At 34.6% G+C, this 14,462-nt stretch overlaps 1 protein-coding gene across 1 annotated transcript; it reads left to right on the top strand.

The window, feature by feature from the left end:
* Positions 1 to 8,905: 8,905 nt before the first annotated feature.
* On the top strand, positions 8,906 to 13,860 carry LOC140013660 (E3 ubiquitin-protein ligase At1g12760-like). Its single transcript, XM_072063299.1, has 4 exons — positions 8,906 to 9,717; positions 11,739 to 11,864; positions 11,955 to 12,246; positions 13,298 to 13,860. The coding sequence occupies exons 1-4, from the start codon at positions 9,047 to 9,049 to the stop codon at positions 13,481 to 13,483; spliced, it is 1,275 nt and encodes a 424-aa protein (XP_071919400.1). The 5' UTR covers positions 8,906 to 9,046; the 3' UTR covers positions 13,484 to 13,860.
* The last annotated feature ends 602 nt before the right edge of the window (positions 13,861 to 14,462 follow it).

Below are 14,462 nucleotides of genomic sequence, written 5' to 3' on the forward strand. Positions count from 1 at the left end.
GATGACTAACAGATAGGATGATAAAATTTTAAACTAATTTATCCTTACAAAAATACAAATTTATACTCTTGTAATTATATAATCCTATTCTTACATGATAATATAATATGAATGGACTAATTTGCCCATACTACCAATATAACTATTTGGACTAATTTATCCTTATGAATGATTCAAATTCAAATTAGCTATTATATAACCATAGTCTCACATAATAATATCGTAATAAATAGACCAATTAGCCCTTACTAATTCTATTAAAATTTTTGACTAATTTGTCCCTATTCATTATTTTAAAAATTTTGACTTACCCCTATTAATTGATTTAAAATTTTTGACTAATTTGCCATTCTAACATCATAATAGAAGGACTATATTGCCCTTGGACTAAATTACTCTTACTAGCCTTATTTTCTAAACAAAATTTATATAAATATATAATCTTATCAATTGGATTATTTTATTAAAAAATATTAAATTATTTTATTAAAAAGGATCTACAAATTAAGGGATACTTTGGTCATTAAAATAGTAACCCTTCCTCTTCCAATCTCCAACCAAACACAAGATAGGATTATTTTCCAACATATCCTATCCAACCAAGAACCAACCAAATAACTTGAATTATTTATCCGGGGATAACTCAACTCAAGATTAATAATCCAAGAATGAATCATCCCATCTCATCTAGTCCGTAAACCAAACAGATCCTTAAGGTTTGCTAAGAGAAGAATGGAAGTCTAAGTGAGAGGTCTCGTGCCTAAATCCTTTTATTCATACTAAAAAAAAGAAGGTTTGCTTGTGGGAATGTTCTTTTGTCTTTATTTTGTTTGATCTAATTTTCCATTTAGCAAAATCTGAATTTTTTTTGTTTGATCTACTTTTCCATTTGTCAAGATCTGAACATGCATATTCAATTTACAGTAATTCAATTTTAGATCTAGGTATCAAAAACATCATGTACTGTTTGATTACAAAGATTATCTGAAATTAAAGATGAAAATTCAAGCTTAAGGGTCATGTTTTCGGTACTTTTTAGCCTAAAAGGATATATTTGTATCGGCTACCATTAGTGAAGGTTTTTAAGTTAATGATCATTGCTATTTGTTAAAAAAACCTTAATTTAACAAATAGCAAATCGCAGAAACTAATATTTAGTAGTCTCATAAATTATTAGTTATTTGAATTTTATTTTGAAAAAAAAATTCAAAGAAATTTAAGTGCAACATAATCCTTATCAACCAAACCTCTTTCCATGCTTATGCGTTAATAACTATTTTACATATGATCAAGCTACTATTTATGCGTCAAAGGGATACTTGTTACCGTTGATGTCATCCTCATCGTCCAAATGATTTTTAGTTTGCTTAATATTCTTGATATGCTTAACAATTGAATAATGGGGTGGTCTCTATAATCACCTATTAGTGGAAAGGCATCAAGAGTCCCCAAAATACAGTACATGGTTTTACAGCAGCACAGTAGATGCACTCGAAACTCATTTGTTTTGGCACCATAGTTTAATGAACTACACAGCAACTTCCAATACTAATTTTTTACAAGTTGTCATATTAATTAAAAATTAAACATATTTTAGGTAAAGTAGGCCCCATATTATGCATAAACTACTCAAATTTATGTTTGTGCGGGTAGATATAAACTACTCAAATTTAAGTAGGTACGTATTAATCATAAATTACTACTAAACATATAAGATCCATATATACATATATTTTTTGTCAATCCAGGGAATATCCTAGTTTGGCCAGACTAATCTCCCTGGACCTGAAGTACCTCGCCCCCCAAGAGCACCCAAGTGATAGGAGAGGCCAGACTCGAACCTGCGTCGCATGACCCAGAGGGCCACTTGACAACCGGTTGAGCTAACCCCGAGGGACATATAAGATCCATATGGATTAGGTATTTTTTCAGCGTTTTTCCAAATTACACTGTAGAATTATATATGAAAAGATATTATAATAGATGTATTTTGGAGATAATTTTAAAATTTAAAATTTTATTGAGGTTAGTTTAAAACTTCCTACCACCCCCATCCACCGCCACAACGGGTCATTGTATCTCCTATCCCCTTCCCTCTTCCTTTTCTACCTCCCTCCTCCCCTTCTCTCCTGTCCCCTCTCCTACGTGCAAAGGAAAGAGAGAGAGAGGAGGAAGAAGGGGAGGGAGAGGTTGAGGGTGTGGAGGGAAGGGGGAAAAAGGAGATTCAAGGTGGTGGTCTGAGTAAGAAACGGAAGAGGTAAGACATGATTGTTTGTGTTTGAAAATGGGATGGAGAGGCGGTTGCAGTGGAAAAAGAAAGGTAGGAATGATAGTATTTATCATTATTTTTCATATTTTTGATAAATGTATTTGAAAATTTTGAGAATATTGTTACAGCATATAATTATAGTATTATATTTGAAAAACTACTGTACATTCCAGAAAAAACTTCCAATCTTAACAGAGCCAGAGCTGTAGACATTTTTGGCACTTGAGATCCTCGGTGACATATTTTCTATGCCAACCCAATGCCACCAATAATGTTGTACCAAGTGTCATGTTATTATTTACATTTTAATTTTCTAATAATTTAATTTGGCTTGATTTAACACAAGGGTAAATAATAACATGACACTTGGCACAATACTATTGGTGGCATTGGGTTGGCATAGAAAATATGTCACCGAGGATCTCAAGTGCATTTTTGGCCCTTAGTCTAAGCACGAAGGATGACAACTGGCGGGTTTGGGGGCTCCAAAAGCTCTCCCGCTGTCCGCCCTGTTGCTCCTATTGCCATAGCAGGCAAATGTAGCCTATCCATCAATTTTCATGGAGAAGTTAACAAATCAGACACTACTTCCCTCAAATCGGACCAAACTGAGCTACACTTTGCTGTCTCATCAGGTACAAAGGCATCCGATCCAAAAGAACAACCTCTGCTCACAATAAAGAAAATTGCTCCAACAAATATTTAAATTCAAGAATATATATAGTTACAACTTGGAAGAAAAATCTAGCAAACATGCACACAGTATAATCAGTGAATAATACGCAAATTAATTACAAATACCGGCCGTCAAAGCTTAAGCTGGAAAGTCCCACAAAGAAACAGAGCAAACAAACATGCCTCTCCAAGCACCGGTCTGATAGTATGAAGCACAACCAACGGTGTTTTATATTAACAGGCAGCTCGCTCCAACGTCTGCTCAACAAATGCTATGCAAGAAGAAGAGTCCTGCGGTTACACTTGGGGGATGGTTTCCAGCAGATTCTTCGTAATGCATTGATGATGTCTTAAATACAACCCAATTACTGATTTTAATCATCCCACTCCTTGAGGAGTTTACTTTTTTTCAACTGAGTCGAGGGAATCTGACAGGGGCTGAATCACCCGTCAGACCAGACGGGTGTATCACGCACCCGTGTGGATTTAGAACAATTCTCTAGGGGATGACCCAACTGAGTTGAGGGAATCTGACGGGACTGAACCACCATCAGACCAGACGCGTGCACCACGCACCCGTGTGGATTTAGAACAATCATTATATAGAGGCGTATTGATGAAAGACAAAGTTTGAACTCTTGACCTCCCATCCCACAATTAGTGTGGCGGTGAACTCCTCTGGATGGATGGAGTTGGTTCCTTGAAGGGTTTACTTGCTTGTGTGGAAGTTCAGAAGGGAGAAAAAGTCTGCATTCACACTCCCAACAACATGGGTCCTATGATTCTTGACTTCCCAAGCATTCATAGCCTCTTAATCGTGCTTCAACTACTGAATTTAATCAGTCCCACCGTTGGCAGAAGCTCAGTTGCTCAACCCAGCGTCTCCCACACTTTGCAATTCACCAAAATCTCTCTCTATCTCTATTGCACACTTGATGGATCCGAGACACAAAAGGTACCCTCGTGAACTCATGTTGCAATGAGTATACCATGTTTGTACAGCGAGCTGCATCACATGTATTATACATTTGCTATCCTTAAAAATGTCATATGAAAATTACTCAAGAGTTATACACCAACTTCTTATATATATATATATATACATATATAGGATAGGATACCACTTGATGATCCAATCTTGATGTCTTATTGTGAGAAGCTTTAGATCAAGAAGTTTTTCTTTATCACTAGATTATTTTAACAAAAAAAAAAAAAAAAGAAAGATAGTAAACATAAATGTATGAAAACTTTGACAAGGAAGCCATATATTTATTAATAAATCAAAATATAATAATATAGTTATTTATTAATACAACTACTCATTTTTCTATCTTATCCTTCTTACAATCCCAAAGGAGAGAAGTATAATTTGACTGTCCTCTGGTATTAAACTTTGATGAGCAATCATATCTCTAAGTGCAAATTGAATATACAGAGATAATATTACTAATTAGATGTAAATGTCGGTTTTATTAGTTTTGGAACTATACAAAATTTTATTAGTTTCAACTTCACGTATAGAAGATTATATGTATACAGAGTCCAAGCAAAATCAAGTGCTATTAAGATTTGAAATTGACAGATTAAAAATGAAAATGAAACAATTAATCAAAAGATCTATGCAGTTTAGATTTAAACACATTTCTCTCGACATATAATAGATAAAGCTTTACCAAATCAATGCAGAATGCTATGGCCATTAATAAAAATTTGAATTTCATAAACCAATTAATTAATAATTGGTCAAAAATATTTTAAAAGGAGTAAAAATTTACAAAGTGTCGTGTAAATTGCAGTGCTCTTGTAGAAATGTCACTGCATGCTCTTGTAGATGTTGCAAAAAATTACCGATTCAAATTCAACTTAAGAAAATAGCAAAAGTACTTGGTACCTTGTCTCCCAATGAAAATCAAGATTATTCATTCCAAAATTTGTTGTCTAAATTCATTTTCTTTATCCCGTGGTAGTCTCTAGTCAAATAGCTTTACCAACAAGTAATTATTCAAATACGATTGATGTAATTTCTGCTATTAGCGCAGATTTTATGAATTGAAGATATTTAAAAAAAGGATAAAGATAATCATTTAGCCTAATAAATAAATTTAAAGTTAGTTATCCATTGTAATTAAATGATAATGGATAAAATTATGAAAATTATTTTGTCTATTTATGAAATCAAGAAAGCTTTAAACAACAAAATGATGCTTTGTGCAATAAAACTTAATTATGAAGAAGGGTTTTAAATTGCAGTGGACACATCATCAACCGACTTTTGCCCCTTTGCAAAAGTATAGCATTAAAAGAGAAAAAGTTACTACAGTACAATGGAGATTGCTTGACAAAATCAAGAAGGGATAATTTCAGAAACTCTCGAGGTTTTTCATTGACCTACCTTGAGGTCTGTAAAATTACACTAACCTCTCTTGAAATTAGGGTTTTGATAATAAAATCAGTCCAAATAAAAAAAGTACCATTAAAAAATTACTATGAAAAGAGAGATAAAACTTTTATTCTACAAATGCCCCTTTGTGCTTGTGTACACATTGTGTTGTAAAGGAATGAAAAACATTAATCAAAGTGATGGAAGGTAAGTGCAAATAGCAAAGAAAAAATAAGTAGTAAGCGACTTTCTCTACAAAGCTGGACCAACGGCTAGTGCATTAGATTATAATGACTATTTTTTAGGTCTTTACCATTTTGCATAGAAAGCAACAAGAAGCATTAACATGGATCCCACTTTCACTTGAAGCAGCAAAATTTGAGGTAGGAAAGTAGTGATTTTGTGTGGATTTCATGAGTCGAAAGTGAAATATAAGTGCAGAAAAAACTATGGCCCTATCAATCTATAGGAGGAAATCATAAAATTAATCCATCTTTTAGCATGAAGAATAAACATTGCAAGGCAACTGTGAAGATATTTGAGAGTACAAAAAATCCAAACAAATTACATTTTAGTGTATCAATTTGTGAAAGTAAACAAATATTTGGTACATCAATTGGCACCATTTTGTAATAGTAGGATACTGTTCATTATTAAGAAAATTTCCAACAGCTAGTTTCATTAATTAGTTACTAACAGTTAATTAATACCCTAATTACTCAATTGCCAAATGTTAATTTCCAATAAAACATATATCTTAGGGAATATGAATAATTTTACCCCAACAAGACACTATAGGGGAGGTTAGTGTTATTTTGCAAACTTTAGGGGAGGTGAGTGAAATTGTTAGAAACTTTAGAGGAGGTTTATGAAATTACCCCAATCAAGAAAGCATAACTTTTGCTTGACCTTAACGTCACATGTCTTGTTTGGTTTTGGTCAGTTGCAATAAAGTATAAATTAATTAATCTCACCATCTCGTTAATGAAGTCCAAAAATTAGAGGTTTTTGGCGATTTTCCAAAAATTTTATATTCGTTCAAGATATATCTAGGAGATATAATAGTGCCACTAGGCTGGTTAATTACCTTTACTTTAAAAAAGAAAATTTGATAATCCATTTGAATTATACAAATCCATCCATTTGAATTTAGAATTCAAATAAAAAAAAATGTTTAGGAGAACTTGATTTAGCGAATAATTAAGTTAAACTTAAACAACATTTAATCATAATTTTCATGTTTTTATTCAAACCTATGTAGGACCCACAAGTCAACATAACTTTATTCAAATTTGACTTGAAACAATTTTCCTTGTGGATCATCAAGCAAAGTCCAAACCTAATTGTCAAATTTGTTAACAATTCAAACCAAAATTGAGCACAACAATGTCGGACTCCACAAAGAGGGATTAACAGAAATAGGAAAGGCAAGTTGGAGAAAATATAGAATAAAGAGATGCAGATAATCAACAACTTCTTATCATTCTTTTCTAAAAAAATCAAAGAAATATGTTTCTGTTTATAGGAAAATTAACACATATAGAAAAATATGTTCCTCTAAATATTCTCATATAACCCGGCTAAGCAACGTGAACACATATAGGTCCTGTTTGATAATCAAATTCAGCACTTAAACTTAACGTGTTCAGATGTTAATACATCCAAATGTGTTTGACAAAAAAAAAAAAAATCTTAATTAATTAAGATTAAGTGACTATGAATTACCTCAACAAAATTTACTCCAAAAATTATGATCACTGTATTAAATAGCTTAATGGATTTAAATTTTAGATTTTGTATTTTCATGTCCAGTTTGATACGCACCCGTATACACTATGGAATGGAATAATTATCCCAATACCCTAAATGGTCACATAAGTTTATCCATTTGTACAGTACACGTTCATACTTATCATTCCTTTATAGACCCGTTTACAATTTACTCAAACTTTCCCAATTTACTTATTTTATCTTAAAAACCTAACTAATGAAATCCCTTGAAGTAGTTCCCAGACAAACAATCCCATATATCATTAGAAAGAAAAAAATTTTCTTCTGTCAAACAACTCGAAGAAAAGGTGAGATCGATGCTATGTTATACTATCAAAACATTTAAACTTTATAAGTTAAAATATACGGAAAAGTGGTTGATAATATCTCTTTTTTAAGTGCGTTTGTATCACTAAAAAAGATTCTATCTTGCAACTCGAAAATACATGATAAAAAGCGAGACGCGTGCGACTTCATATTATCGAAAAGTTTAAACATACAACTTGAAGAAAAGGTGTGATCGACGCATGCGATTTCATATTACTAAAAAATTTAAATAATTTAAGCTAAAATATATATGCAAAAGTGAACAATAATAATAATTTCATATCTTTTATGTTTCATTTTGTTTTTGTTCGAATATTGAACCAGTAAGATTCTAATAGCCCTTCCGTGAGTTTCCTTGTAAAAAGTAAGAAAACTGAGCTATAAGATATTAATGGTACTAATATTCTTCATCGCAGAAAAGAAGAAAAAAAGGAAAAGAAAGCGCGTGAATAAAAAAAGTGGTAAAAAGCGAGCCGAGTCCCCCGAGTGACGGATTGAGTCGCTCATCAAACCGAATCCATCGATCCCTTGTCTGAATAATTTTGTCTCATCCCGTCCTTCATCATCATCATCATCAACTCTTAGGCCATGCCCACTGGTCAGCATGCTCTTTCTCTCTCCATCTTTACATTTTTTCTACATAATTGTGTATGTTACTTAAATGTCAAACCCGGTTGTAATTATTGTCCTGATAACATCAGACATTGAGATGATTTTCTGTTTGCTTCTAGTTTTTCTCTGGCAATTTTTCTTTAATGGGTTATTGTCTTTTTCTTTTTCTTGTGTTCTCTGGATGCTGGGTTCATTAGATATGTCAATCAACCTTGTGATTAACTCTGTCTAGTGTTTTGGGTGGATGAACTTTCCCTTTTTTCTTTAATGTATTTATGTACGTATATCTTCTGATTTTCTTGAATTTTGCAGTGAATATAATTTAATGGAACTGGTATTAATGATATTAAATGTAAATTCAATTTTTTCTGGTGAAATTGAGAATGGGTTCTATGATTGATGATGATGATTATTTTTTGACTTTGTCTGAAGCCATGAATTTAGGGAAATTATAATTGTTTTGCAGAAGATTTCTTCTCATCTTGATTTTTAGTTATTAGTACAATGGGATTGATTTTGGTTTAGATGATTATGATTTCGACTCGTTGAGCGACTAAGTTTTGAGTATGTTGATTGGTGTTTTTTTCGTTCCAACTAGCTTTTGCGGGGATTTGGAGAATTGGGTAAAAATCATTTTGTTAGTACGAAACAACGGAGTGTTATAATTGTTTTTGCTGATTAAGTGAACAGTAATATGAAGAGTGATTTTGCTTGTTATGGTTTTTCCAGTGTATGAAAGCCCTGATTGAGCAGCAGCGATCTTAATCTTGGTTTTGAGGGTGTCAAGTGATTTCAAATGAGATTCTGGTGATACTACTTCAATTTGCTTGCTCGAGCAGAAGGAACTTGTTAATTGATTGATATTTTCTGAATTTGAAGCTTTCGAAGTTCCTTTAGGGTAATCAGGAGAAGGTGAAATACGGGGTTTTACTGTTACTCACATTTTAGGGATTCAGGTTTGAAAGTGATTTTGCCCATGATTTCTGCACCTCTGAGTGAGCGGGTGGACTTAAATGGCTGTTCCCTTGCTGGGACTACATCGTAAAAGTCAAACCAGCAAGTTTTCTTTCCTAATGGAGCCAGGAGACAATGTTATCCATAATGCTAATGATCACGTTATTGACATACCAAGCAGCAGTGAAGCATCCTACTCTAGCCCACCACATGATCGTATAGCGGGTGGCATACAGCAGCAGCAGCAGACTGATAATCAGCCGTCTACCAGTGAAAGGCTTGCTGCATATCAAGCTGCACTTTCTTCTTCCAGAGGAGCATCAAATGCACGGAGCTCATCATTTGGTCGTAGGTCAAATGGACGTGGACGCAATAGGAGTCCATTAAATTCTGGGAAGTGGATAGCTACCGAATTAGTATTAACGATGAGCCAAATAATTGCAGCTATTGTTGTAATGACTTTATCGAGGCAAGAGCATCCACATGCACCATTGCGTGTTTGGGTTGTGGGTTATGCATCTGGCTGTGTAGCCATCCTCCCTCTCCTTTATTGGCGCTATAGTCATCGAAATCAAGGTTCTGAAAGGGAGTCTTCTCAGTCCAATCAAGGCATGACTCAGAATGACCTTTCTGTAGGATCTTCTGTGACTGGGACTTCAGATACTGATGGTCGTCAGAGAAATGGTTCGGACTCTCAAGTTGCCCATAATTTTGGTATATTAAATCCAAGGTACCAAAGATCTCACTTCTCCCACCCTTTTTGTTACATTTTCAGTTCTTTTGTCACATCATTCTTCAGATTGTAATGCTATTACATGCTGGATTCAGAGATTTCTGAGATTGTATCAGCTATCGTATGTGAGGTCTGAATGTTAATCATGTTTGACTGTCTATTTAAAGTTGCATGTATTGTTTCGTTATCCTGGACTGGAAAGTTACACAGCAGTTTTTCACTGGAATCTGTATATATTTGAGCTTCATTAGTTTCATGCTGTTCATAATTACCTTGGCAGTTGTTCAATGATACTAAATTTTAAATTTGGCTATTAACAAATCAGGAGATCATGGTTTTCATTTTTAATCTTTATTTGCTTTATTGCCTTTCTTCATATGGACCTGGTGACTCTTGTGAAAGGATAAGATGCTCAGGTCTGATAAATGTTTTCTTAATTTGGTTTGTCCTTAATTTTTTCCTTGGAAGCAGTTTGTCGTTGGTCCTTATATCAACATATGACACAGACATAAACCTGTGTGCTTAGGCTGAGAAAATAACTCTCGATAATTCCATGAATGTGCAAGCATTACCTGATTGAAGACATGGCATCCCGTCTACGTTGATGCATTTATGACTTGTAGGAGAGTCATTAGGAACATATTTGAGGCATAAATAACTTAATGAGTACCAAAAAAAAAGCAATTTTTAGGCTAATGAGCAGATTGTAGTATCTGCAGTTCTTTGTGTCTATAAATTCGATGTAAGATGAAAAACACATGTAAGCTACAATTGTACAAGGACTTGAAGACCAGGAGAGATTGAGGACTTTCTTATATGTTGACCTTCCTGGGTGAAACTAGAGGAGTGAACTTCCCAATCTTTGCTAGGTTAAATGTCCAGACAGAGGAGTGATCAGGACCCGAGAAACTTCAAAATTTTTTTTAATTATAGGTAGGGTTGCCATGCTGACATTCTAATTGTAGTGAAGGAAATACAAATGCATCGGTTTTGGTGGTAATCAGCTTTTGAACAATCTTGAAGATAATCAGCTTTCCAAAAATAGGAAATCTATGACCTTTTTGGACTGCACCTCTGCTTTTGAAATTTATTTGGACCACTTGTAACTTATAGAAAGTTCAAAACCTTATTTGAAAAAATTCGTGACACAATTGAACTCAAAAACAAAGGAGATGAAATGGTCAGGTTCACAAAGCATAAACCCTTATTCTTGTTTGTTAGGTGGATCAATTGAATGTGATCTAAAGTACAAACTGTATTTCCAGAAATTCCTGACCAAATTAAATTCATAAAACAGAGGATTTTAAAGTTTATGTTCATGAAAAGTTCCCTGAATTTGGAACATAGTGGCTGTGTTATGACCGTGCTTATGTAGTGTATCTTGTTTTTATGTGCTTTTGGTGATATTTCCTAATTGATTATAATTGCTATGACAAACATTTAGAAACCTAGTTTACGTTCCTTGTTCCTTCCACTATCGTTACCTAATGGAGCTATCTAAGTGTTGTTCTTTTATGCATTTGATTTGAACACGATGCATCTCTTGAACTGTAAGTGATCTTTGAGATGCTTTTTTCCGTAAAATGGATTAGAACTTGTAGTGGGATTTTCCCTTTCTGTTTGACTTTAAAGCACCATCACTTGTCTCTGTGGTTCATAATTTGCAGAATTGTCTATCTTGTAGTGTTTTTTTGCCACATATAGTTTTACACATTTTTGTGGTCTGGGTGTTGTTGAAACTTGTTTACAGGGAGAATAGTTGATATAGTGGAAATCTTTAATTCTGAGAACATGCTTGAAGAATTAGATACATGATACATTTCTTTGTTTGCCATTTTCTTTACATCTTATAGTTGGTCCCTATGTATCACAGGAAAAGGAAACACTGTCTATTTGATATTTCTCAATTTTCTTTCCTTTCTTTCAATTTTTCTCATGTTATGACCCATTTTCCTTAAGCCTTTTAGCATTTCAAACCAAGTAGAGTAGATACTAATGAATTGGATTCCGCCTTACAGGCTTAAGGCCCTTGTAGAATATTTCAAGATGGCTTTGGATTGCTTCTTTGCAGTTTGGTTTGTGGTTGGCAATGTGTGGGTTTTTGGAGGTCACTCATCCTCCTCTGAGGCTCCCAATTTGTATAGGTATTTTGTGATTGGCATATAATTTCAGTTGATAAAGGCAATTAAGTTTTGTCTTTATAGTTAAGAAATTTTACTTTTCCATGTCTTCAGGTTGTGCATAGTTTTTCTTACATTCAGTTGTATCGGCTATGCTATGCCATTTATTCTCTGTGCGACACTCTGCTGCTGCCTCCCCTGCATTATACACGTCATGGGCTTTAGAGAAGATGCCACTCAAAGCAGAGGAGCCACATCAGAATCGATTAATTCTTTGCCAACGTACAAATTTAAGGCAAAGAAGAAGAAAAGTGGCAATGACAAAGAGAATAGCTCAGGAGGGGTTGAAGGTGGAATTGTGGCTGCAGGAACGGAGAAGGAGCGTGTGATATCTGGAGAAGATGCTGTATGTTCCATTATTTTCTTTGCAATTCTGTCCCCTTTAACTTTTGGAGTATTCTGTTGGTGCTAAATCTTTATGTCTTTGTGTGTGATGCCAAAAATATTCCTTTCCCACTTAAATATTCTCCTACCCACTTCCCCTTCTAAGTTATAATAAGTTTCTTCAAACTTCAACTTATAGATAAAAACATTTTTAAGGTATGCACTCAGAGCGTGCCAAAATCCTATAATGACAAGACCTTCCTAAGTTGTTCCTTTTCTTGCAAGTTCTGGACATATAAGCCAAAAAGGAACTTGGGGGATTGGCACCGAACCCCCCTTTCTTGGCAAGGTAATTAAGTCCTTGTCTCTGGATGTGCACGCAGACATCTATATAAAACTGCACTATTTGGTGAAAGTATTCTATATTGTTCCAATTATGTGCAGAAAACAATATTGATTATATTTTTAATTTGTCAGTGCTCTGCTGAGACCTGACCTCTAGCATCTGAACAATTGGTAGAGTGAAGTATTGTTACTACTGAGTTGATATCCTGGGGCTCTAGTAATTTATTTAGAAAAAAAAAATATTATGGGGCTATGTGTGGCTTCTGGTAGTAGTAGGCATTCTTACTAGTTGGTGCAGCTCAGAAATGAAGCCTAATCCTTTGTCATTCGCTATCGGAGATGATCCTGTAAATCCTATAATACGTGTTAGATAAATTTTGTCATTAGAACCTTGGGCAAGTTTCATCAGTTTAAGAAAGATTTCAGATCATCAATTTAAACTCATATTGATTTCAAATGTTTGGCTTGAAACACATGGAGCTCATGGTTATTTGGTAACAAAATTAGTTCTAACCTACGAACCCTTTATCCATCTATGCATGTGTGGGTCATCTCTGCTTCCTTATCTTCTTCTTCGCTAAATTTGCTTGTCATGGCTGGTTAATTAGCTGAAAATATAAACCGCTAATTATGGACATATGATGATTATTCCACTTTTGATTGGCTTCACTTTTAGAAGATAAATTATCTTTGCAGATTCCAAATGATTCTATTTTGTGTTTCTACAGGTTTGTTGTATTTGTTTGGCTAAGTATGCGAATAATGATGAGCTCAGGGAATTGCCATGTAATCATTTCTTTCACAAAGACTGTGTGGATAAATGGCTTAAAATGAATGCCACATGTCCACTGTGCAAAGCTGAGGTTGGTGAGACCATTTTACAATCTCTTACTGATGCGGTGGCCGCGCGGTGACAGGGTACCAATTAGGCTGCCAATTTTCGGAATCTGCATATGCCATATGCAATCCATGTCGATAAGTTTGAGATCTTGCATTTCCAGATGCTTGGATTAGCTGCCTAAAAGGCTATCCCTCTGTGTTCCTTTTGACTGTTCTTTTGGGCTGCAAGATTTGTACCTTGACAAAGGCATAGAATTGTATTCCACTAGCTGCGAACTATAAGTTTGTTCCCCAGCACAAATCTGGTATGCTGCTGCTTAAGTAGGTTGGATAATGAAAGGGAAAATTACTGCGTATTATCACCTTGCTGTCTGTTGATGTTGCTTACATGAACAAAGAGGAGAATGATTCTTTTATCTGCAATGCTATAAGGGGTGGTAACATTAGCTGAGGTGAATTTGCCAGTGATGAATGGATGAACTTTTACCTTTGGGCTCTTTACTTGATACTTTACCCATTCTTTTGATCACCGAAAGCCTTCATTAAAGATCGAAAATCAGTTTTTTGAACCATTGGATGCAGGTTCCATATTCAGGAACACCGTAGAAGTTTCCTTTTTGACACAAAGAAACCAGCATTTGTTGGATATTTACATGTTGATGCTTGGATTGCCCGCTAACATACGTACATTTAGGCTAGTTGGATTAAGCACTGCTTGGGGAACTTCCCAGCGTGTCTATTTGTGGGGAGGCTAAGGCACAGAAACCTGCACACATAAATAAAATCGTGGTTCTGTTTACAGGTTTTGGGCAAAGGCCCAAAATTTTACACAAAAGTGCATACTAGCACTCAGGAGCGTTCGCCCTCTCCTCATCAGAAACTATATGTTTAGAGCATATCGACTAATCTTATGACTTAGATCCATATTGTTGGTATTATCAATACAAAAGGAGCACATTGGTAGTGAGACTTTAGAAAGGAAAATTTAGGTCCCGTTTGGATTGCATTTTCCATCATTTTTCATGGAAAAATTACTGTAGCGATTTGATGTAC

The sequence above is a fragment of the Coffea arabica genome, chromosome 8c (assembly GCF_036785885.1).
Source record: "Coffea arabica cultivar ET-39 chromosome 8c, Coffea Arabica ET-39 HiFi, whole genome shotgun sequence".
Taxonomy (NCBI): Eukaryota; Viridiplantae; Streptophyta; class Magnoliopsida; order Gentianales; family Rubiaceae; genus Coffea; species Coffea arabica.